This window comes from Parasteatoda tepidariorum, chromosome 4, assembly GCF_982258835.1.
Source record: "Parasteatoda tepidariorum strain Cologne lab strain chromosome 4, Ptep-v5.0, whole genome shotgun sequence".
Lineage (NCBI taxonomy): Eukaryota > Metazoa > Arthropoda > Arachnida > Araneae > Theridiidae > Parasteatoda > Parasteatoda tepidariorum.
Genome location: NC_141758.1, coordinates 75,569,764 through 75,597,642, shown reverse-complemented (window position 1 = coordinate 75,597,642; position 27,879 = coordinate 75,569,764). Strand labels below are relative to the sequence as shown.

General features: G+C 29.2%; 1 protein-coding gene across 2 annotated transcripts; it reads right to left on the bottom strand.

The window, feature by feature from the left end:
- On the bottom strand, positions 1 to 27,879 carry LOC107436494 (palmitoyltransferase ZDHHC6). Of its 2 annotated transcripts, none has more exons than XM_043050684.3 (9): positions 27,275 to 27,879; positions 25,691 to 25,782; positions 23,434 to 23,590; positions 19,471 to 19,602; positions 16,338 to 16,391; positions 15,453 to 15,605; positions 6,756 to 6,943; positions 3,553 to 3,596; positions 1 to 927 (listed from the first exon to the last, which is right to left on the bottom strand). In XM_043050684.3, the coding sequence occupies exons 1-9, from the start codon at positions 27,512 to 27,514 to the stop codon at positions 830 to 832; spliced, it is 1,158 nt and encodes a 385-aa protein (XP_042906618.2). In that variant the 5' UTR covers positions 27,515 to 27,879; the 3' UTR covers positions 1 to 829. The 2 variants fall into 2 exon arrangements, with proteins under 2 accessions (XP_042906618.2, XP_087017499.1); XM_087161373.1 differs by having other exon boundaries at positions 27,753 to 27,771.

Sequence of the window (27,879 nt, the reverse complement as noted above, 5' to 3'; positions counted from 1 at the left end):
AATTGTTTCACAATAATTAGACGGTAAATCAATGGCACAAATAGTAATTTTGTTGACACATAACAAATGACACTCTAAATTGAATATTACAAAGCTTAAACAAATAGTTTTTCAATTTTCCATGAATGATAATATTTCATTTTATTGCATAAAATTTGCTATACATTTCAATTATCAGATCAAAATTCATTCACCTGAGATACACTTTGTTTTGAGAGTGACTTTGTGTTTATGGATTTATGTGCTGCAAATATAGGAAGACAGGCCAGGAAAAAAAACTTAAATATGATAGTTTTAAAATGAAAAATAAATAACAGCAAAGTATTTTGGTGCAATTTAACAGTAGACATAGAAAAAATTTGAAAATAATTATTCATTAATATTGCAAGTCTTAGATGAGATAACAACACACTAACAATATAGTTATCTTAGAAAACAATATATTTTTGAATATATATACTGAGACATATATAAAAAAAAAGTCATTTTTTGATGAAAAATTGACTATGTAAAGTTCTAAATTAAAAACAAAATAAAGATAAATTGAAGTTGTCACCAGGAAAATACCACATACAACAAATTTTCACATTTTTAAGAGTTATTGAAAATTAATAACAATTAAAAATGTATACAATACAAAAATTATCAAAAGAATTAAATTCAAATTCAATCTATAAAAAATACATACATTCAGTTTTTGATATGAATGTGAAGTTAAATTTTAACAACCTTTTTTACCATAACGATAATTAAATGAAATCATTATTTCTCCTTTGAGCAAATGGCACCATTTCAGATTTAAGTATTGATAGGTAATTTTGTGATAAAATCAAGATAGTTTTTTTGCTAGTTTTGAAATTTCACAGTCAGTACTGGTAAATTCTACAGCACAACATCTTGGAAACCATCCTTTAATTTCATCTTTACCTATAAAATAAATATTTTCAGTATGAAATCGTTTTACTAAAATTAAAAATTAAGTTCATAATCAAACAATATTTTGTTACAAAACTAATTTTAGCAATTTACTATTTTCTTCACTTTGTTGATGAAATAAATTTTAAATCATTGCTTTATGGATTAATACTTATTCTATCTCTCCCCCCCCATAAAAATGGTAAAATTGGACTGCATTTCTGTTATTAGTGATATCAGTATGTCAAGTTTGCCTGAAAATGAAAGCATTGGAGTTTGCAAGGTTTTGAACAAAATAGCAAAACACAAAGCAAATGGGCAAAATACAAAAATACTGAGAAATTCACAACAAACAACAATACAAGTAATAATATTACTTAAACTAATATAAAATGTAAACTAATTAAACTAATAAATATAATTTTTTAAAAATATGTTTAAAAAAATACAAATGATTTTAAAAACAATTGGTTTATGCTTTCTGTCATAAGTTTTCTAAAATTAGATATTGTAAAGTAGTTAAATATGGAGAACATTAAAATAAACAGTTAGAAAAAAAGCAGATAAAAATTGAAAATACAGTAAAAAAATGTATTTGTCAGTTGGATCTCACATTTGAAAGGGTTAAAAAAAGTTATACAATTCTAGAACATATATAGTTAACTAGTTTCAGAATAATAGGTATTATACATTATAATAAAATTTCTGTTGCTTTTGTCAGTAAATCTCACCTATGTTATGCCCGAAACCCAATATAAACGAGTAAGCACTAGTTAGAACCATTTTAGGACATCAAAACAGTAACTTTAGGAAGCACATAATAAGGAATTTGATCAGACCTTGTAGAAATTATTTTAGAAGAAATTCACACCTCATAACAGACCCTTAAAATTTTTTTCATTGTTGAAGTAGATTCATCACAAAATAGTTTATTGTTAAAACAGAACTTTTGAGAAATATTTAATCATTAAAACAAATCCTTCATAAATTATTCTACAACAAAAACAGACCCTTCACAAGATTTCTTATTTTAAAAATGAACTCTTCCCCAAAAGTCCACTTTTGAAAAATAGAGTTTAGGGCAGCTTTAATTGATAAATTCAAAGCTAACATTCTTTGAAAGGCAGGGTTTTTGAGTTTATTTTACAAGAACAAGACTCTGACAGAAAAAAAAATCCCATTCCACCATGAGTATATACGTTCAGAAAATAAATATATTTTTTACTAATTCACAAAAACAGGACTGGTTTTGTCAATGCCATCTTTAATTCCATCATTTAAAGCTAAAACTCCTTGAAAGAAAAGATTTCAATTTTTTTTTTTAAATAAAAATAAGGTCTTAATTTCCATGTAATCACAGAAACAGGACTCTGACAGAAAACCCCCATTTCACAGTGATTATAGATTCAGAAAATGAGTCCATTTTTTTATAAATTCACAAAAACAGGACTAGTTTAGTAAACGCCGTCTTTAATTCACACATTTAAAGCTAAAAAGGTTTGATTTAATATGACAATATTTTAATTATTTTGAGAATAGTCCAAAACATGAAAAAAGGTAGAGAGCAACATGTGTGATTTCAGAAGTCATATGAATATGCATTGCAATTTAATATCGAAAGAGCAACTAATTACTTACTAAATTAATTATAAAACAACGTTAATAATCTCCATTGCATTAAAAACATAATCTCAATTTAGAACATTTAAATTGCCTATAATTTCATGAATATGTACCATTGTGTAGACTTCCAAAAAAAAAAACACGTTAATTTGGAATAAATTCTTTTTGAGACAGATAAGTAAGAAATGTTAGATAGATTTGTAATAATTTGCACTTAATGACCCAATTCATATGAATCCAAATAATGATATAGTACAGAAAGTCATTTATTTTATAAATACCTGTAGTTTAGTATCATTATTTTTTAAAATCTTTTGTAATATTTTTAATGCATTTTGACAGAAGCAATATTATGAGAGATTATCAAATTTATAAAAAAATTAAAAGCATAAAAAGTTCATAGTATAAGTATAAATGAAAACACAAGACAAATAATAAAAAAAATTTCTGAAAATTAATTACACATTTGTCCCCCCCCCCCAAATGTTAAGCTTTTAATTAACTCGTAAAACATTTACCATCGCTTAGTTCTACAATGTGTAAAAATAATAAAAACATCTGAAATAAGCTAAATATCTGAAATAACGAGAATATCTGAAATAGTCTTGATACATGAAATAACATCATATTTATAAACAAATTAGAAGTATAAAAAGTTCTTATTAAAATTATAAATAAAATAATTTTTTTTTGTTCTAAAATCTAATTACAAATAATCTTTTTTTCAAACTTCAAGTTTTTAATTAACCTATAAAAAGTTTGCCATCACATATATCCATAATGTTTAAAAATAAGTAAAATATTTGAAATAAGTTGAAGACAATTGAAAGTAAATTTCTTCTTATATAAAAACTCAAATAATTTAGAAAGAAGAAACTAAATACATAGAAACATATCAGCAGCACAGAATCTCATAATCGATGCTCTCAGCTCATGGCTGTGGCCAGAAGTTTTATTTGGAAAAAATATACATTTCAGCAATATTTACTACCATAATTAAAAAAAAAGTATTACCTGAATTATCTAAAGGATTGCACTTTTCACCATATAACCATCGGCTATAATTTAAACAAAGAAGAAAAAAGAAATAATCAATGAAAATCAGAGGTTAAAAGAGGAAAAAACATAAACCTGCTTTTAATAACAATACAAAGAAAAAAAGGTAAGCATAGCATTTTTTTTGTTGTTCATTAGAAATAAACTCAAATATTTGCTTTGATGTATGTCAGATAAGAGAAAAAATTTGAAAACAAAGTGAAGGAAGTTTACAAACAACTTTAATGCTTTTAGCTTCCAATTTTCACTTGTTAAAAGAGTAATTTAATTTTAAAATAAAAGCATTATTAGTCAGGAAGAATTGTTTAATATTGGTAAAGTGGCATTTTTAGTTTTGATATCGTAAAAATAAATTTGGAGGAATTAAACAAAAAATTTTGCATTGATTGTCATACGTTGAATTAAATACAGTGTCCAAAGTTGGCTTAGATTTTAGTATTGTTTTAATAAAATAAGATCTTATTATTTTATAACAAATACACACAGTTATGGAATAATAATAATTAAGATTCAAAGTGTATGGTACAATTTGAAAGAGTAAGCAGTAACTATTTATTTCACAAAAATACAAGCTTCAAGATGAAAATCTATGAAATTAATTTTTTCAGTGTTCTTTGTATCATTAATATTTTTATCACTTCTTTAACAAAATTTAAAAAAAAAAATAATGACTTTCCTTTTTAGAAACTTTATGGCTCTATATTAAACAGTTGACACTAGAAGAAACTATTTTCTGATAAAATTATTAGTCCTGTAAGGGAGACTGGCAAAATGACTTTTTTTAAGAGTTTGTTGTATCATAACAATTTAGGCTACATGTCCACTAAAAATAAAAGATAGTTTTTAACTGTTAGTAGTGGAAAAAATATAACAAAGATGCAAAGTGCAAAGCACCATTTTGATGAAATACACAAGTTGTAATAATCTATTGAAAGTAATAGATCCCATGAAGAAAAATTGTGAAGTGGATAATTTAATTATCGATTTTATAGTTATAACATCAGTAATTAAAAAAAAATTTGCCATTTCTGAAAAAAATTACAATTTAAATTCAAGATAATAGCACAATTTAAGATGTTTTGTCTTTATCTGAGGTCCTAACTTAACAGTTTAAGATTTCATATAAAATTCAAAAATTTATTTTCAAACAGATTTTTTGTAGGGGGCAGGGTAACATGAAATCTAGAAATACTAAAATGAAATTGAGAAGTTTGGACTAATCATTTAAATTATTTAACAAACTCATTTAAACTGAAAAAATTATAATAACTTTGTCTAAATGAGTCAAACCTTTAATTTATCAGGGCTCATTTTAAGTGAAATCAAACAAAATAAAAAAAATCTTGTTGCCATCATATCACAGATTTTCAAGAAAATTTTTTGTAGAAATGTTCCTGACAGAAAATAAAAATGACTGAAATAATTATTTCAGAATTTTGGACCATAACTAGTAACCATAGAACTCATAATGTTATTAACATGAAAAAAAAAATCAAAGGATATTTTTTTATCTTTAAAAAATAAAAAGTAGTTTTCAGTCAAAACATATTGAGATACTTTTACAGCCCTTTACTTGATCTCACTTTTACAGCATTATTTTAACTTGATCTCAATTTTTTTCCCACATTATGTTGAATGTCATATTTTTCAATATAAAAAAATTAAAAATTTAATTTTTGCTATAGGCAATGAAACAAATTAAAAAATTGTTTTCAGCCCAAATACTTTAAGATATTTTTATAGCACAAAAACAAACTTTCTGGACCTCAAATTTTTTTTTTTTCGTATCATGTTATTTATTATGTTTTTCAATAAATAAAAATTAAAAGTATATTTTCTGTTTTTGAGTTTAAAAAAATAAAAAGGGTTTTTTAGCTAAAATAATTAAAGCTTTTTTCAATAGCACAAAAACGAATTTTAGTGACCACACTTTTCCTCTTAGTGTAAAATGTCTTTTTTTTTTCCTTACAAAACCTCAAGAGGCAGTTTCTTATTTTTAACCATGAAAGAAATAAAAAAGTGTTTTTCAGCCAAAACATTTCAAGATTTTTTTATGGCATGAAAACAAAATTTCTGTAACTTTTCAGCATAAAAGAACTCTAAAAAGTTTTTCTTGGTCTTTAAAATAAAAAGTGGCTTTTAGCACAAATGTTAAAAATATTTTTTTTTTTATGTGAAATAATAAAAAAAAAAAAACATTCTCTTGATATTTTTTATATTGAAATATATGATATTTAAAATTGTGAGAAAAAAAATGAGGTCAAGAAACTTTGTTTTTGTGCTATAAAACACACTAGAAGTATTTTTGCTAAAACAACGTTTAAGTTGTTCCTAAAAACCAAAAACACGCTAGTGAATTTTTATATTGAAAAATATGACATTCAATATTATGAGGAAAAAAATTCTAATCAAAACACTTTGTTTTTGGGCTGTAAAAAATTTTGAAGTAAATTTTTCTAAAAATTATTTTTTTTCATTGTTCAAAAACAAAAGACGCCCTCTTTTTTCATATTGAAAAAAAATATAGAATTTAACATTACAAGAAAAAAAATTAGACCAAGAAACAGTTTTCGTGCTATAAAAAAAAATCTGAAGTATTTTAGCTAAAACCCACTTTATATTTGTTTTCAAAAACAGAAAACACCCTCTATTTTTTATGTTGAAAAGTATGATATTTAACTATATGAAAAATTATAAGGTGGTGACAGTTGTTACTTCCCTGTAAAATATTCTCGAAAAAATTAGTGTAATAATAAAATGTTTTAAAAACTACATAAATATTTGCAGCATTTTAACAGCCTAATTACATAGTGTTAACTTTCTTCTTCCTATTGATGCCAAAATTAAGAAAATTGACTCATAAATAGAATTGGTTTATAACATATGAACTACAATTTGCAGTTGCACAATTTTCATGAATTGAGTCGAATTTCAAAATGGCTCTCTAATCGTAGCTTTGTTCCAGGAACACAATAAAAGTTTTAGTCCTAAAAATATTTTAGTTGTTCTTCATCAAGAGCTTTTCAACAAAACATTTTCACGAAAGTCTGTAACATGACGCCAATAAGATTTTTTTTTGGTACATATCACTTGAAATGAGCCATAAACATATATTATAATTATAACTGATAATAAAACAATTAATAATGAAAATAGTTTACTTTCTCCAACGTGTTACGTATATTGTATCACCAACAGAAAGGGGAATGCGATACTCATCACTACATGGGGGCGTTAAGCAGGTTTTTATTCCTTTTGAAATAGGAAACCATGATCCAGAATAATTTTTTATAATAGTATATTGCTTCTTTCTTGCCTTCTTGTCTTCTTTTTGAATTAGCTGCTCAATCTAAATAACATAGAGAACTATTATTAATTTCAAAATTTGTACAAGCATAAATATATACAGTGGAACCCGCTTAAAAAGTTCCCTTTTAAGAAGTTTTCCCGCGTAAGAAGTTATTTTTTAAAAAAACCAATTACCATAATGTTAAATTTACTTTTATAAGAAGTTTTTTTCCCGTTTAAGAAGTTTCCACTCCTAATTTCAATTTTTTAAAATTTTATTTAAAATGTCTTATTTAGTTTTAACTTGCCCTTACAAACACATGTATGGGTACTGACCACTGACCTTCATCACTCCTTTGTTACAAAGAAAGGTGACTTATCAGGAACAGGTGTGAGCAAAGGAATGTGAACCTTTAGATGAACTATGAAACTGATAAGAATGTAGGGAATAGCTTTGTCATTGTGTCCACCTTAAATGAATAGCCTGGTGACTCACGAACTTCACTGCTGTCCACACCCATTCAATAACTGAAGAGAAAGATACATCTAAACATTTAGCAGCATTTCGTTGAAAATGTTCTTAGTGTAGGCGCTTATGTTATCTTAAAAATCATTGTAAAAAGTTTGATTTTTGTGGAAAATGTCCTGTAAAGGCATTAAGCGTAAAGCTCTATCTATTGATGACAAAGTAAAAATTTTAAAAGCTGTTGACAGCTATCCTCAATTAACACGAGTTCAAATAACAAAAAATTTAGATCTTCCTGTTACTACGTTAAATGGCATTATTGCTAAGAAAGACATCATCTTAAACTCTTCTTGTTCCGGTGCATCCCAGAAAGTAAAAAAAGTGAAGAAAGGAAAATACGAAAATATTGAAGAGAAACTGATGATATGGTTTAAACAAGCAAGATCCGCCAACATACCTGTCAACGGAACTCTTCTTAGAGGAAAAGCATTAGAGATTGCGGAGAAATTGAATGTTGATTTTACGCCTTCCAATGGATGGATTGATCAGATGAAAAAAAGAGCTGGTCTAGTTTATAAAACAATTAAAGGAGATTGTAACAGCGTTGATTTACAAGAAGCTGAAGAATGGAAAGCTAAATTACCTGAAATTATTTCAGGGTATCAACCAAAGAACATTTTTAACATGGATGAATGTGGACTGTTTTTCAATCTTTTACCAGATAAAACTTTTGCCTTTAAAGGTGAACCCTGTCATGGCGGAAAAAACAGTAAAGAACGTTTGACAATTTTAGTTGGGGCCAGTATGAATGGTATAGAAAAATTACCGATTTTAGTTATCGGTAAATCGAAAAAACCAAGATGCTTTCGAAATGTTAAGTCACTGCCTTGTGATTATGACAGTAATCAAAAATCCTGGATGACAATTAAAATTTTTGAAACGTATTTGAAAAAATTAGACAGTAAGATGCGAAAAGAAAAACGAAACATCATAATCTTCGTAGACAACTGCGCTGCTCATTCCAAGGAGAATAAGTACACTAACATCAAGTTGCAGTTCTTACCACCAAATTCTACTTCTGTTCTACAACCAATGGATCAGGGAGTTATTAAGGTATTTAAGCAGCATTATAAAATGCGACTTGTGAAACGGATGCTGGAAGGACTTGAAAATACTGGAGAGCTAAAAAAAGTCAATATGTTAGAAGCGATTGAGTTAATTGTATCAGCATGGGAATTAATAACACCATCTGCCATTGCTAACTGTTTTCGGAAAGCTGGATTCTCTGACGGAGATACAACTGAAGAATATCTCTTAGAAGCTGAATATGAAATATCAGATGAAGACGAAGAAACAAACGTAAATTTTGTTAATGATTGGAAGTCATTCAAAAATAAACTTAATTTCACAGCATCGTTTGAAGAATATGTATCCGTTGACGACGAAATTTTACCTTGTGATATGCTGACATTAGAGGATATTTGTGATGTTACAAATGATACAGAAGAATTCAGTGAAACTGAAGAAGATATTGCTAAACCACCTAGCTTTTCTGATGCCAGGAAAGGGCTGGATACTTTTAGGAAATTTATTTACACTGTTGAAAATGTACCCCCGGAAATGTTTAAATTTTTACAGCAGTTGGACAATTTTCACTTAAAGGTAGGTGAGAAAAGACAAAAACAAACCACTTTACACGATTTTTTCTCACAGAAATCTAGTCAATTATTGTAACAACGTATATTACATTGAATGAAACAAAAAATAAAGTAGGTTACTTTGTTTTTATTTATTAGCAATTTTTTTTCTAAATGAATATTAAAATTCAATATTTATTTCATTAGGCTGAGAATTTAATATAAGTTACACAATTTCAAATTTTTTAGTTTTTTATTAATGTGTTTTTAAGTTTCACCGTTTAATAAGTTTTCCCGTTTAATAAGTCGTTTCTTTCCACTCCCTTGAAAAACTTCTTAAACGGGTTCTACTGTATATATTTTTAATTAATTACTTTAATTTTAATGAAATGAAAAGTCAGATGTTAATCAAGGAAAATTGTGAAAGTCACATTAAAATTATATACATCAAAAACAAAAGAATCAAAAAAAAAATTTAAAAAAAACAACAATCATTTTTCAAAATTTAGAACACGCTTTACAATTGTTTTAAACACAAATCTTATTTTATAATACTTTTGGATTATATTTTTTAAAAATAGCTATTTAAAACTTATTCATTTTTTGTGATAAAAACTATTTTTGATTTTGAACGATGAATAGAATCAAAATACAAATACAATATTCAAATAATATTTATTAAAAGCCTTATAAAAGCTGTATCTGAAACAAAAAAATTAGAAATTTTTTTATCAAGAATATTTTACCAGCTCCTACTGATATAAGAAAATAATAATGACCATATTTAATGATTCATAGAAGATATCAAAGGGGGAAAGAGGTGTCGACAAATTAATGGGTAACAATTAAAATTATTTTTGAAAAAGATGCAAAGTTGTTTATAGATTGAAAAAGAATCAATCCAATAAATAGAGGGCTGTTAAAAAAAGTCCCAATAAATAAGGGAACATTAAAAGTAATCAAATTTTTTACCAGTTTAATATTGATTATTCTGTCATTGGAACTAAAATATGATTCTTGGGCTATTATTTCCATATCTAAGAGCTGCAGTGGCTCAGGGGATAAAGTATTCTCCTCCCAACTGGATGGTTTAGGTTTGAATCCCAGCAGTAGCCGGTAAATACAAATCCTGCACCCGGTGGGCATTGAACAGTGCTGATGTAAAATATCCACTATGATAGATAGATAATTGGTTAAAATCCTCTTGTCGTAGGGTTAATAGCAGAAGGTTTTCACGGTTATTCTCTCCATGTAACGCAAATTCAGGTTGGTTCCAACAGCTAGCAAAGCTAGCTTGTTTCAATTCCTCCCAATTACATGATCCATGTTCGAATCTCAACGGTGGCTGGTTGATACAAATTCAGCTCCTAGATCGCACAGACCACAGTGCTGAAACAAAATATCTTCAGTGATCATGGGTTAGAATATCCTTGCTGCAGGGCTAATGGTGGAAATTTTTCGAGGTTTCCTTCTCTGTCCAACACAAATGTGGGTTAGTTAGATCAAAAAGTCCTCCCCAAAGATATCAAAAGAGGCAAGAGGGTGTCGACAAATTATTGGGTAAATTTTCTCCATCAATTATATCAAAAAGATAATGGGTAAATTTTCTCTAACAATTAGATCAAAAAGTCCTCCACAAATGCTAGTTTGTCCAAATGCTTTATCCAGGGGTTTCCTTGTCTTTTAGGACGACTTAAAAAATACAAGGCTACAGAGTTGAACATTCCTTCCTCAATTGCACGACAGCCCCGGGTGGGCCCTGGCCATCTCAATCAACTTCCTCCAGGCCTGCCTCCGCCTGGCAGTTGTCTTCCAGTTTGAGACTTTTAAGACTGAAAAGTCTCTTTCCACGCAGTCGGCCCACCTCAGCTTTGGTCGACCTCTGGGCCTTGATCCGATGGGCTGAGCCAAAAAGATTATGTTTGTCCAGCGCTCTCTGTTCATTCGAATGATGTGACCAGCCAATTTAATTCTTTGGATTTTTACATACTTGACAACATCAGACTCTCTAAAAGCCTGATAGAGTTCTGAGTTTGAACCTCTGTACCAAGTACCATCAACTTGTTTGCCCCCAAAAATGGATCTTAGGATCCGACTTTCGAAGATTCCCAAGGAATTCTCATCTTTCTGTTCTGTTGTCCAAGTTTCTGAGACATATGTTAGGATAGGTCTGATTAAGCATTTATAAATCAACAGTTTAGTATCTCTTTTTAGTAGGTTTGATTTTAAATATTTTTTTAATCCATAAAAACATTTACTTGCACTATTGATTCTTCTTTGTATTTCGGGTGCAATATTGCCATTAACGTTGACTTCAGAACCAAGATAAAAAAAACTGTTTACTTTTTCAAACTTGTATTCACCAATTTGCAAGTGAGTTGTAGAATCAGTTATTTTGGTGCATTGCATATACTTGGTTTCCTCCTGTTTAATAATGAGATGCATTTTTTCTGCCTCTTTTTCCATGGATAGAAAAGCTTGCTTTAAGTCAGATTGTGTTCGCGCTATGATGTCAATGTCATCGGCAAATGCGAAAATTTATACAGACTTATGAAAGATATGTCCTCTGCTATTGATTCCTGAATCTCTGGTAATTTTTTCTAATGCCAAATTGAAGAGTAGGCATGCCAATGCATCGCCTTGCCTTACACCATTTTTTACCTCCATTGGTCCGAGAAGTCATTTTGGATTTTAACTTTCTGCATGGTCTTACACAGTGTAAGTGTGGTGAGTCGTACAAGCTTGTCCGGGATATTGAATTCTCGCATAGCTTCAATGAGTCGCTTCCGGTTTACACTGTCGTAAGCAGTTTTGAAATCCACAAATAGGTGGTAGGTACCAATTCCAAATTCCCTGGTCTTTTCCAGAATCTGTCTTATGCAGAATATTTGGTCAGTTGTAGACCTGCCCTTCCTAAAACCGCACTGGTATTCACCAATGATGTTTTCTACATAGGGGCTAAGTCTGTTAAATAGAATTTTTGAAAAGACTTTATATGCAGTGCAGAGCAGGCTGATACCCTGGTAGTTAGAACATTCAAGAATGTCTCCTTTTTTGTGTATAAGACAAATAGTGCTGTGTTTCCATTCTTCAGGGAGTATCTCTTTTTCCCATACTGATGTTAGAATATTATGTATGGCCTTTAACCCATCTGGTCCTGAGTTTTTGATGAATTCTGGTGATATCAAATCTGGGCCAGGAGCCTTGTTGTTCTTAATTTTTTGAATTGCTTCTTCAACCTCAATCATTGAAAGAGGTGCAATACACTCTTGGTTAACGTTTGGTGAGCAGGACTCTGTCTGAACGCACTCTACATTAAGTAGGTTGTCGAAGTGTTCATTCCACCTATTAAAATGTCAGTTATATCGCTTAAAATATCTCCATCTTTATTTCTGCAAAGGTTAGTTTTAGGTTTGAACTCCTGACGACCAAAGTTAATGCCACGAAAGAAAGCTCTGCTCTCATTAGACCCTCGGAGATGTTCGACATCCTTAAAGAGGTCTTCGTGAAAAACCTTTTTTTTCAACCTATGAACTTTCTTTTCTTCTCTTCTTGCAGTTTTGTATTTCTCTACTGATGTTCTCGAGTGTTTTTTACTGAGCATCATATTATATGCATCGTTTTTTCTTTGGGTCGCGTTCCGACATTCTGTATCAAACCAATCCTTTTTCTCAGCTCTTTTTATTTTGCTTATTACATTATCACATGAGTCCAATAGGGCTTCTTTGAAAGAAGTTCACTTTCCATCAATGCAATCAATATTTCCGATTGCTTTTTCATTAAGCTTTATAGTTAGTTGTGACTGAAAGTCATCCCTGACTCTAGGGGTCTTTAATTGTTCGCAGTCAAATTTCTCAAGATGTTTCCCATGACATTTACGTGCATTAGATAGCTTGGCCTTGATCCTACTCATTACCATGTAATGGTCTGAGTCAAAGTTGGCCCCACAATAGGTTCTAATATCTTGTATGTCCATCACATGTCTAGAGTCTATCAATATATGGTCAATCCGGTTGGAGGTATCTCCATCTGGTGATCTCCAGGTCGTTTGGGGAATTCTCTTGTGTTGGAAAAAGGTGCTGGATATGACCATGCTATGTTCTGCAGTGAAGTGAATGAGCCTCTGTCCATTGTCATTTGTTGTTTCGTGCAGGCTGTATTTTCCAATAGTGGGCCTGTGCTCAGCTTCCTTTCCAATTTTAGCATTTAAGTCACCCAGAATAATTTTGATGTTGTTTTGTGGACAGGAGTTATATAAAGAATGCAGGTTCTCATAGAAAAGTTCTTTCTCATCATCATCCTTGACTTCAGTAAGTGCATGGGCATTTATAAGACTGTAATTAAAGAGTTTTCCTCTTAGCCTAATTTTACATAGCCTTGAAGACTTTGGCACGAAATCCATGACAAGATGCCGAATCTATTTGCCCACAACAAAACCTGTTCCAAAAATATGCCTCTTCTTATCACAGCTATAGAAGATTGTGTGATTTCTCTTCTCGATTATTCCATCGTTAAGCCACCTCATCTCTTGCAGAGCCATTACATCAGCCCTGTAATTATCCAGCTGTTCCGTTAAGAGTTGCAGCCCTTTGCTTTTATACAAAGAGCGAATGTTCAATGTTCCGATTCTCAGTTCCATGTAAGATTTGCCAGGTCGTCTTCTAAATTTCGGTCTGGATTCATTGACTTGAGACTTCGCAACAAGATTTTTTTACAGGGTAGGGTTGTTAGCCCTACGCCCAACCCCCAACTTAGAGGACCAGTCCCCTGATATAATCCCCAGGAGCAGGGTACCCGGCTATACCCCCGGACACTGGGTGCCCATTTTAGTCGCCTTCTACGACACGCATGAGCTACGTTGGGACTAGATTCTCACCCCCCGGTCACCACACGGGGCAGAGTTGAACATTGATAGTCTTAAATTCCGAGTTGGGTCAACTGTTTACCGTCGGATATAATTAAAAGTCTTTGTTGAAAAATAACTTTATCACATGAAAAGTTGTATATATATAGGGATATCAAAGTAATAAATTACTTTTAAAGATTCAGACATTTTTATTTAATTTAATTCAGAGCGAAAAATTCAAACTATGCACAGATATAGAAAGTTGAAAAATAAATTAATTAATTAACAAAAAGCAGGAAACGAGAGGAATTTTTTGACTCATGCAACTTTTAGAACATAATCAATGGATTCAAATAGAAAACTATTGCACTGTGTAATCTGGAATGGCTGCCCTTAGTATACATATTTTTAATTGTTAAAAGTCATTATTAAAGAAAAATTCTGCACAGTAGGCCACAAATTAATATTAAAGTGAAAAGGAATAAAAATGTTTTCAAAACCTGACTAATATAATTAAAGCTGGAAAATACAAGGAGAGAATTAAAATCATCAAAAAAAAAAAAAAAAAAAGAAAAAAAAAAAAGATTTAACTTATTTAGAGACAATAAAATACACTTTTAGTTAGTTCGAAACTACCTTTAAGCTTACCTTAAAATAAACTGATTTTAATACCTTCTTTGCTGTTATATAATATAATGATTAGCATGAGTTTATAAATATTTTTGTTTTCCTTTACGTAAACATAGATTTCCATCTTTTAATGCTTTCACATTACATTTTTTATTTCATTTTTTACAAGGGTTCTATGACTATACAATAACGGATGAGACAATAAAATATTATCATCATCACTTTGGAGTTTGTGATATGAAATAAAATTTTTCATACCTTACAGTCTGAGCTTTTTGATAATAAAATTAAATAACAAATAATAATCAAAGATTTTTTTTCCTGGAAATTATCATTGCAAAGAAGTTTTATAAATAGAGAAGAAACACTGTTTGATTTTCATAATTAATTCATGAGATATAATGAAATAGATAGAAATATAATTAAGAACCTTAACTTTTGGCAGAGTTCCTGGCTAAACTATTTGTGCCATATTTTTCATAATTTGCACCTAACCCTTATATTTTGAGGGATAATAATCCATATCTGTTGAAAAAAGTATATTCAAAGAAGAAACATTTTTTGCCTGTCTTAACAAATTTAACGAGTTGCTTGCACCAATAAATTAGTCAGTAATAATAACCAAGAATGCATCTTCATATATTAAAATCTCATAATTAAATCAAAAGCTATGCAGGGTGATTATTTTTTTTCCAGCTTAGTAAGTTCAATGTAAAAATTGAAGACCTAAAGGTGGGAAAGCAATGAACCATTTACTTGTTTAGAGATAGGCAATTTTTGTTTTATCACCGATACTTCCTTGTTTCTTATGAAAATGAACCAAAACTGTGTTGCCCTTTTTGACAGACACTGGTGTTTTTCAAGCAGAATGAAATTTCTTTTTGAATTACCTATATACAGTAGAGAGATTGTTATAAATTGTGGGTTTTCACTTTTACCCCAAAGGTCTCCAATTCTTATAATACTGAAAATTAATAAAATTTAAACTTACAGTAAGGGTATAAGGATGACAACCAGCAACAATAGGCCAGTCTGTTAAACCATTACCAAGTCGATCCCAAAAGACTTGTTTCAGATTTTTCCAATAACCCAAGTGATAAGGATAAATAAATTTTTCATCTTCATGGCGTGGTCGACAAACAGCCTAAATACAAAGTTATTCGAACAGTAAGATAAAAATACTTTAAAATTTGATAAAGCATTATTTATTTAAAATAATGAGTTTTCGTAGAAACTCTCTCCAGTGTTTTCGAAAATTTCATCAAAGTATTCATTGCTTTGGGGTAGACTTAACTGGCTTTCTTTTCTAGATGAGATTTATACTCATGGATTCTAAATAACTGTCTTAAGTAAAAATTTTCGGAACACTAGAGAAAGTCAACATACCACGGCTCTGATTCTGGGTTTTTTGTTCACTTATTTTTTTTTATTTTTATTGTACAATTCTTATTATTAGTTTTACTCTGTCCAAGAAGGGCATGAAATTTTGATTTCACAACAGCTGTTTGAATACAGTAAATAAGTATTTTAGCAATTCATTGCTTAAAGTCATTTAAGAAAATTAATACACCATAAATTTAAAAAAAGAAATAAAATTTATTTCCCCCTACTTTTATTAGAACTAAACTGGTAAATAAAAACTTTCACTGATAAAACTAAAAAATTATTTCACATCTATCTGAATTATTTGACCAATTAAATGTAACTATTCAATGCTTTGTTTAGTGATTTGACACACATGCTACTGAGAATAATCAATTTTGGATGAAATTTTAAAACTTAAAATTAAATCAAATTCATTAAAAATTGACACATGAATGCAGATGATTATGTAATTATAAATATGCATAGAAATAATTAAATATACATGACTCACTTTAATTACAATCCAATTTTCAATACTAGTTTCATTCTTAAATATTTGTTTCATCTAAAAGAAAAGTAAAAAATTAGACCATTTTACCGTTCAGCGATGAAGAAATATAAAACAACATTCGGAAAAAAAAATGTATTGTTTAAAAGCTATGTCAAATTTATAATTTAAAATAATTTTATTTTTTATAATTTAATAAGCCAATTTTTTATCGAGCATTTCTCAATCATTTTTAAACAATTTTAGAACATTTTCTGAAATTGAAGTCATAAGAATATTCACAAAAAATTAATAAAATATTTAAGCAAAGAGAAAAATTATTAAATTAAAATCTGATAAATATACAGGTGCAATTACAGAAAACCATTTCGCCTGATGAAAATAAAAATGCAATACCAATAATTATTTCACTCTACCAAACAGAAATAGGTTTTAGTTAAATAAATATATATATATTATATTATATATATATGTGGAGAAATAAAATAAGAGATTTTACTAGTGACATTTTTTAGGCAAACACATAAAGTTTTGATTCATCATGCATAATCATGTAAGTATTTAAAACTATTTCATAATCATTGATAAAGAGCTGATCCAGTTTTGGGTTTACGGCTACTAATGTTCAACTCCGTAGCCTTGAAATTTTGAACTTAATCCAGAAGACAAAGGAATTCCTTGATCAATCAAGTATTGGGAGAAATTTGCCTTCGTGGAGGACTTTTTGATGGAATTAACCTGCATTTGCGTAACACCGAGAGAAAAACCACGAAAACGTCCCACCGATAGCTTGTTTGTAAGGGGAGATTTTAATTATTAACTCTAAACATAGCGCAGTACTGGCAATCGCACTATCTGTTGAGTAAGAAGAGAAGTATACTTGCCATCAGTGGATATTTCATTAACAATTTTTTTTTTAAAAATTTCTTCAACAAATAAGGAGAAATTTGAGAATATACATGTAAACAGGAGATAGTCGTAAAATACGGGATTCTTCGTTAAAAAACAGGAGACTTGGCAAGTATGCATATATATAAGGACTTCAATAATAATGTCTCTCATAGTCTTATAAAGTTTTCATGATAATGTATTTGATCCATAATGAGTAGGTTATGACTCAATTTTTGATAAAAGCTCTAAAAATGTACACTTTATGGCACTTGACAACAAAATTCTCTCTACATAAATTATAATTAGAAATATAAATAATTTAATTCACATATGTCAGAATAGGAATATCTTTATGATAAGTTCATGATCGAAAAGAAATAATGAAAAAAAAATGAGAATCAAGCAGACTGGTACACAAACAACCCATTATAAACTATATACGAACTATAAACTACAAATATGTTACACAAACAAACAATAATAAAAAATTCAAACTATCTTTACATTTTCTTGCATAACTTTCATTTTAAATAAGCTTAGTTTAATACTAAAAAGAGGTGTTCCAAAAGTAAAACTTTTCTTTTTAGTTTTGCATAAAACAGATAAAAATTATATTTTTAAAATATCTTTTTCAGGATTTACGTTTGAAATTTATTTCCATATATTGTAGTCACCTTATGCACATTACATTTTAAAAGAGAAATGCTGAAATGGTAATCAGTCTTCAGCATACAATGAGTAGTTGTACTTTCATTTAAAAGTTACATTTATTTTCTTTTATATCTTAACTTTGATTTATCGATTCGTGTAAAAAAGTATCACTAGTTACAATGTAAATATGGAGAACAACCTCTTCTTTTCTTTTCCAACTTTTTCTATTGATTTTTTTTAACAAAATTTTGATACTCACTAATTTAAATATTGTATTAGCTAATTCAATTTGGCTACACATTTCTTTCTCTTGTAAGGCTCTATAAACACAAGCCAAAATAATAAACATGTAACCATACTAAGTCTGAACAAAATAAATGTAATACTAATATATTCAGTATGTAGTGTGTCTACCACTACAAAAATACAATTTCAATTCACTAGTAAATAAGACATGTTAACTGGATTCAATGTTGGGGTACCTTTTCATACACGAAGGTTAACATGGTCGAAAACAACTATCCCCACATTAGTGTCCTTCGGACGTGATGTGAACATGCCTACCTTGACAGAATCTCTCACTTTGAAATGAACACGCCTATCTTAACAGTAATGCCCACTTCAATTTGAACAGTCCTACTAAGATGGATGGTCCACAATGAACAGTTGACTTGCTACTTGTGACTGTGACATTATCCACATCCTTGAGCTGTTGCTTCTCAGTCTCGATCACACATAACTTACATATACACTCGTCTGCTAAAGCACTTGTACATAACACAAAAGCGACCATGACAGTGAACTTAATACAGCTCTCCCGGCTTCTCACTATCAGCAATGAATCAACTAGTGGTTCATTGAATTCTATCACACATATAATTCGGGTAGGGGAGTACTCTAGGGTGTCTACCACTAAAAGAATACAATTCCAATTTCCTAGTATATAAGACATGTTAACTCGATTCTATGTTGGGGTACCTTTTCATAGATGAAGGAAGGTTGACATGGTCGATAACAACTCTCCCTACAAGTATTTTAGTTTTACAAAAGAAATCTGAAATCTGACTCAATAACTAAATTTTTAAAATCAATATCCAAAAGTATAACTAATAATTCAAAACTTGCAATATACAAAACCTAGTATTATAAGAATGTGTAGTTTATTATATTAGAGAATGATAAAGCAAAATCAGTGTATTCTTTGGTAAGCCATGTGCAAGATTTAAAAACTCTACTTTTTAAGAATGCCCCTTTAGTTTTATCTTCAAATAAATAAAAATGAAGTAAACAAATTTCCTTATGCCACACTAACAAAAGTATTACAAAGTTTATGCTTATAATTATCAGGTAGCTATAAGAAGTACTTAAAAAAATAACTGTAATTTAAACTGAATTTAAGATTCCAAAAGTTTAGATTACAGATTATACTGCATTAAGGAATCACATTTGAAATTGTTTTCCGTGCTTAAAATTAAACAGTTAGGAGAATTTTAATTTTTCAATTACTTTTTTCTTAATAACACAAAGAGATATAACAAAATGGCTAGGAATAGATATGCAAAACCAAGAAAAATAAATAGATAAAAGCAATTACCTGGACATAAAATAGACCACCAACTGCTAGAACAACACCTAGAGCTAATCCAAGACTAAATACAGTGAAGCCTAACTGATATATTGTAAGATAAACAACATATCTTCTATCTCCATGTAAAAAGTACCAGTTCTGAAAGAAGCAATAAAAATAAAACCATTAAAGAGTTTATAAAAACATGAGTTCTATAACTGCTCACAAAATTTTTTCAAACAAACCAAAACCTAACTTCAAACTTCTAATTAAAAAAATCAAAAAAATATTATTTATTTTAATATTTAATATTTCTTTTGAGCATCAAGAATATAATGACAATTTAACAGGTTTTCTTTTTAACTGATTTAATTCAGCATTTTAAATGATTATATTAATTTCAATAAGATATTAATTAATAATTTATTAATTTAATAAGATATATATTCATTTTCATTTATATTCATTTTATACATTAATATTCTTTATCTACTTATTTAGTAAAAAACCATGTTCTCCAAATATAGAAAAAAGAAAAAGATATCTTAAAGGCCAAGTGTTATCAATATAGTTGTAGCGTATCTACCACTACAAAATTACAACTACAATTCACTAGTATATAAGACATGTTAACTCGACTCTATGTCAGGGTACCTTTTCATAGATGAAGGTTGACATGATCTGTAACTACTCTCCCCACATTGGTGACCTTCGGACATGATGTGAACACGCCTACCTTGGTAAAAACGCCCACTTTGATCTGGATACGCCTACATCGGCAGTAACGCCTACTTCATTGGATGGTCCACATTGAACAGTTGACTTGCTACTTGTGACTGCATCATTATCCACCTCCTCACACAGTTGCTACTCAGTCTCATCTCGATCACACACAACGTTGGCTTGCATACACTCGACTGCTAACGGCAACACAGGAGCGACTACGACCGTGAAGTTAATACACCTCTCACTCAAAAAAAAAACAGTGATCTTAATACAGCTCTCCCGGCTTCGCACAAAAACAGCAATGAATCAACTAGTGGCATCCATCGAATTCTATCATAGCTATAATTCTGGTGGGGGAGTACTGTAGCGTATCTACCACTACAAAATTACAACTACAATTCACTAGTATATAAGACATGTTAACTCGACTCTATGTCGGGGTACCTTTTCATAGATGAAGGTTGACATGATCTGTAACTACTCTCCCCACATAGTTAAGGAATAAAAAATTTAGGAATATGGTTATATTTGGAGGTTGTCCCTGAAAGAGTATAAATTACTGAATAGAATAGGTTTGTCGATGTATTTTTCTTTCGTATTTGCCATTTTCACTAATATGCATTTAAATGTTTTAATTTTTATACAACTTAACTATTTTCATGTGGGATTGGAAAGCATGGGAATTATCTACAGACAATTAGAGAGTTTCCAGTAAGAGATGGTAGCGGTGGTTTTATGACCTGTTATATTTTTGGAGATCTAGAATTCTCTTTGTTCTCACTAATGACTTAAATTTAGGGGAAGAATACTTAATATTGTAGGTTAATAAATCAACAAATAGAGCCAGACCAAAGTTTCTTGGAGACAAGGAAAAGCAGTGATGAGTAATTGAAAAATGGTTTTCAAAAAAGTAAGATGCTGTGGGAATGCTTAAAAAGTGAAAGATGATGTTCAGTGTACAACTATTTATGAAGTTTTAAAGATATACAGAATGTTATTACATGTGATATTTAAAAAAAATAAAAATTGCGAACAATAAATTTTGTTAAAATAGAACATGTGAAGACTCTCTACCAAAGAATCTATATTTATAAAGGGGAAGAAGTCTAGCATCCATTGATGTAATGTAAACCAGTTCTCCAAGGTCAGGTGCGGTCCTTGTGTATAAAGGGGCACAACAGCAAAGATTCTTGAAAGGGGTTTGCATCCTCATCTCCTTCTAATCAATACTGGGGTTGGGGTGAAGAAGAAAAGTTCTCCTTTTTAATTGTTGGTTTGTTCTACATTTTTACACGATTGATAAACAGTACTGTATTATTAATTAAGATATTTCTTTGAGAATACATTTATACCATTCTCATTAATTAAATCTGCAAACACATTTTAGCATAGGAAAAAAGAATAAAACGGGGGTTGCTGAGAAGCAACCAACCCAATCCTGCAAATCTGTCCAACAACTGGTTCACAGGTGATGTACCTCCTGACTGTCACTTTACATCTTATGCACATGCGCTGGATCATAGTTCAACTAAATCTGAGTATGCTGCTCAACCTGTAAGTTGTTTTTCTAGTATAGCATACCAAACCGAGCAGTTCCTTGCGTTAGTTACGTATTCGAAGAGCTGGACTTCTTTTCCTTTCTATATACTTTGTTTCTACAGGGTGCATAGCCAAATCTTTCGACAAAATAATAAGCTATACAGATAATAATAACGACCTATACAGAATAATTTTAAGTAGGAACTTAATAATTATACATAATGCTTTATTTAAAAAAATTTTTGAAAAGTTTCCATAGTAAATGTCAAGAAGGTTGGAGGCTTAAAGTGATAAAATAATACAGTTACTATCAAGAAATTGAGTGAGACAGGGATGAGAGTAGTCAGAAAGTAAAAAAGAGGAAATCCAAAAAACAAAAAAAAAGAAAAAAAAAAGAAAGAAAAAAAAATTATATATATATATATATAAATATATATATATAAATATATATATATATATATATATATATATATATATATATATATATATATATATATATATATATATATATATATATATATATATATATATATATATATATATATAAATATATATATATATAAACAAAAATTTGACAAAAAAGTGCGATTTTTAAACTTGTAAACCATGTGAATATAAATCCCGATATGAGACTTTTAAATCACGTAAATATGAAACTCTACATCGAATTTAAAAAATGCGAAAATACAAATCATGATTTCTTAATTTTTTGATCACGATGCATAATTTTTAAATCGCGCGATATTACAACCACAAAAACGAATCACGATATTGGATTTTAAGCTCACGTGAATACGTATTGCTACATAGGGCTTTAAAAGCTCGTAAATACAAATCGCGATATTGATTTTTTAAATCTCGTAAGTTAGAATCGCACTGTACAATATTTAAATCGTCTGAATAAGAATCGCAACGTTCAACTTTTAAATCAGGTAAATACGAAAATCGAGATTTGATAATAAAATCGAGATTTTAAAAATGCATAAATACAAAACACGATATTGGATTTTTAAATGTCGTAAATAAGAATCATAATATACGATATTTAAATAGCGTAAATAAGAATCGCAATGTGCAACTTTTAAATCAGGTAAATACGAAAATCGATGATTGATATTAAAATCGCGTGAATAAAAATCGAGATCTGAATTACGAAAATGCGAGCTATCCAGCCGACGGAAAAAAATACGGAAAATCTTATTTTCTGTGCGTGAAATCGGAGAAAATAGCTAAAATAAGTAAAAATGCGGAAGGGTTAGCAGCTAGGGCGTAGATTGAATTTTTTGTTTATCTTTGAAAATCGTAAATAAATATAATTATTTTACTTCAATGACTGAATTTAAAAAAAACGGGATATTTATTTAAAAAAACGAAACTTTTAGAGAATCGGAGTTTTTGATAAAAAGGCTGAAATTCGAGAGACAAAAAAAATCTCATCCCTGTATAAAGGTCAACCAGTTTTATCCCAAGGAAATGATTTTTAGAGAAACTTCAGAGGGAGGAAAAGGGACTTCAACAATTTCCCTCCGCGGAAAATTAAATTCCTCATAAAACATTTTAACTTGGGCAAAAAATAAATTTCAGCGGAAATTAGCGGGAAAAATCTGCAAAAAAGCGGAAATCCGCGAATCCGCGGAAGAATCTCATCCCTGGTGAGAGATTATTTTTTATAATAATGGTAAAATTAAAATTTTTTCAAATGAAAATTTAAAAATCATAACTTACCACCTGAAAAGCACGATATAAACCAAGAAAAAGAAGAACTGATGACAAAACACAGCCACAGACTGCAGAAATGAGGAATAATGTGAATGTTTTATGATTGCGATGACCGCAGCAATTGTTGATCCACGGACAATGATGATCCATTTTCATCACACACCTTGAAGACAGAATAACGTTATTTAAAACTTAAAAAATGGGTTTCAGACTGTTTTATTTGTAAAAAAATACATTAAACTTTTTTTTCATGAACAACAACACACAAAAAAATGAAATATCCACTTAATCTTTATAAATAAATGAGTTGATACAATAAATAAGTACATAAAAAGGACGGATTTGTGTAATAAAAAAGGTTGCTTTATGAAGAGAGGTTAAATAAAAGATAGAAAAAATTTTATTTTTTAAAAGCGTGCTATAAGATTATATTTATTAAGATTTCAATGTGTTAAAGATATTGTAAGCATGCAATATTTCATTGCAACGAATTTTAAATGCATCATATCATTTTTCTTAGTTATTTTCTTTTATTCAATATTAGTTTTTCTAATTTTAACCCCATGTCAATCGTGAGATTTTTTATGAACTTTATAACTTTTCTGCGAATATTTATGAAATTGCATATTAGAAGCTTAATGAAAGTGAAGCAATAATATGTTAAATCATAATTTATACTTTTAATAAAATAATAATTTCACAATACAGTCACATGATAGAAAATCACATATCCTAGTAGGTATTTATATGATTTAAAATCATAAAGCAAGATTCCTATTTACACGATTTAAGATCACACATAATGTTTGTATTTTCATGATTTTATATCAATTGCCTTTTGCAGTTTCGCGATTTAAAAGCCACTATTATGATTTGTGTTTGAGTGACTTAAAAATTATCCAACGGATTTTGTATACACACAATTTTAAAGTAACAATTAGAGATTCATAATAATGTAATTTTAAAATCAAACATTAAGAATCAAATATGTGTGATTAAAAAAATTACACATGGAGATTCACACTCACATAATTTAAATACATAATTAAAATCTCACATCAATAATTTTATTAAAACATTGATAACATTCTGCTGTTAATCCCTCCTACATACTTTTTTCCTGATCAAATTTCAGGTATTTTTCCAATTACTTAAAAAGTGTTTTCGTACATAATATTTTTGAATTTCTATTTTCAACTTTTTTTGGTTTTCGTCCAAACTCATCTCTATGGCATGAATCAATATAGAGTTTCACAAAAATTAAAACATTTTTTTAAAAAAAATCCATGATTTTTCAAACTAATTTCACCAAAATCAGGTGGCCAGAAAAGGATTGAAACTAGTTAGAAGAGTTAATCAATTGTTTGCAGAAATATTTTTAAGCCAGATTTTATGTGTGTATAAAGTTTTTAATTTTATCTAAGTCTAGATTGGAGTTACTCATATATGAAACTTGTATAGTACTTCTTATTAACCAAATAGCTTTGAGATTTAGTGCGTTCTTTTATTAAATTTATCAACATTTCAGTAGACACACAGAAATAATATATGAAATTAACTTCACAGATTCAATTTTTTCACACACAACACATATACTTCTCATATTCTGTACAGCCAATACCCATTCTTGAGTGCTATTTAAATGAAAATGCCATCAAAAATGATAACCAGATGCACTAAAATGTTGTGCAACACTTCAAAATTAACCTGAACATTTCTAAATTAACAGAACATAGTAGATAGATTGGAAAGAAAAAGAACAGGACTATTCCTTGACCTTAAAACACAACAACAACAAATAATAACAAAAAAAAAAAACAAAGTAGTGAATCCAGGTCAAATTTATACTAGACAATCACATTTACACTTGGAATAAATATCAAATGAAGGCTTTGTGCATTTCTTCAAAATTAGTAAGACAGTAAACTATTATTTAAAATAAATGGGAAATTCCTTGCAGAAAAATATACTTCCTTCAAATATGTGTATTCTCCGATTTAATTAAATAGGTAGCTTTTCTCAGGAAGATTAAATTTGACTAATATAAAAAGAGAGTATTCTTCAGAATTGTAATTTTTAGCTAAATTTTTGTAAGAAAAATTATTATATAGTATAAAATTTAAAACAAAAAATTATAATCACTACATAACAAAAGGATTTTGGTTAAAATTAGACCATTTAAGTGGGAGAAATAATTTCATAAAACTATCAAGGACAAATTAAAACTAACAAACTTTGAAATAAAAGAAGACCAATTTCTAACCTTTTACATTTACGACAATGATGAGCTCTCGGTGCTTTGTATCCTTTGCATAAAGAGCAAAACTGGAGGTAGTTACACTCATTAGTATCTGCCTATATTTAAACAAATAAAAATTACGCACACTAAGATATGACAAAAACAAACAATATGCATCTAATTCTTATAAATTAAATACATACTAATGATAGATATGAAATTTCAAAAATAAAGGTTGCAGTATCATAAAGGAGTCAAAATAATTTGGAATCACGATTACAGGTGATTAATTATATAAATCACCATTACAACAGCAATCAAAATTAGATTGCATTGCAATCAAAATTACAAATAAATGATTATTGTAATTGACAATCGAAATCCCAATTTTGTAATTATGATGACGGGTATTTGATTGTTGTAATCTCGATTACAACTGTAATTAAAAATTATAATATGTTGCAATCATGGTTACAAGTAACTGATTACAGTAATAAAAAAAAGTAATCGATTACACTTTTGCCCAAGTCTGCCATACGTATATATCCCTATTTTGTTTCTTAATTTTTTTAATCAAAGAGACATGAGAATACAGTGTTCTCCTTAAGCGTTTTTAGAATGGCGGCCTACCCCACCTGCCCTTTGATCTTATAAATGTGCCTTCCTTGCTCTTTTTGTAAAAATAAGCTGCCATCCTTTAAAAACACTGCCTTTTTATTTCATTTTTTCTGGAAAAGGTTGCTTTCTTAACCATCTGTTTCATTGAAAAATCCACTTCTGATTTATTTAGTTACTGATAATTATTTAATTTTCAATTTCATTCCTCAATTTTAGTTATCTTCTGTTGTCCAGTAATATAGTTAAAATTTAAATGATATTCGGCCCTCAGAGATATTCAAATCTTTTATTTGGGGGTATATTGAGTTCTTTTTAGCAATTTTAAATTTTACCATTCTTTTTTTTTTTTTTTTAACAAATACCTTTTATTTAAAAATGCACCTTTAAATAATTATTTTCAGTTTAAAATATAAAAAAACTTTCAAAATGCTACTTTTTTTCAGTTCATTTTTCTTAAAAAAAAATTTCAAACACAAAGATTGTCTTTTAGCTTGCCTTCAATTATTCTTTAGAAGTTTCAAATTTTTTGGTTATTTTGATACTGAATGAGAATTACTTAGTGAAGTATACACATCAAAGGGAAGATTTCCGTATAGTGATCTGCGGCAGAATAATCATCAAGTCTTAGCTACATCCGGGCAGTGGCCAGTGAGAAACTAAAAAAAAAAACATCACAGAATGGGAGCAACTCGAAAGGTATAACCACCCACGAGCAAATATCCACAAGTTTTTTTTAAAAAAACGTTTGAAAGTTTAAAATCTACTTGGCCCTTTGCCGATTGTAGTTGGCGCAACAGATCGCGATATGGAGATATCACCACATTAAATAGCATAAAAGGATAATTTTAAAAATTGAGGATCAAATCAACTGTAGAACTTTGGAGAATGGATTAATGATAATTAGGATGGAAAGGTGATTACATTTTCCTAATTCTTACCCCTGTCTAACAAAAATAAAATGTAAGTAACTAGCAAATAAAGTACACTTACTGGGGTCCAACCGAAAGGAACGTAGCCAGGACCAATGAACATGGCACAGAAAAAATTGTACAAAGTGCTACCAACAAGAAATAAAAATAAACTATGACACGCTGCAGCATTTAAAGAAGAAAAGAAGGGAAGCCACATAGCAGTTACTTGAAGCGTTGAAAACGTAATACAGTTTATTATTATCATAGCAATCATAGGCCCCCAATGGCAAATTCGGTTAAAAAGTTCTCGAATAATCATTTTAATGCGAATAAAATTAAAAACTTTGAAAAAGGCAATGAATATAATTAGAATCGTTGGAAAATTGAAGGTCAAAATCTTAATTAACTTTGAGAAGTTTAAATAAAGATGTCATCACGGAAGTATAAATAAGAAAGATTAGGTCATGATAATTTAAATTCTATATGATCAAAAAAATGAGAAGAAATTGAAAACAAATTTAAACGTAGACTATTATGCGTAATTAATGAATATTTACTCCGGGAAATAAGTTTTAAAATTATAATCATAGGTAAGTTATTTCTTAAAACATCAGATCAGAAACTTTGTCTGCTCTAGTCTACTCGTAAAATGGAACGATGTAAACAAAAGTGAAACTAAATTTG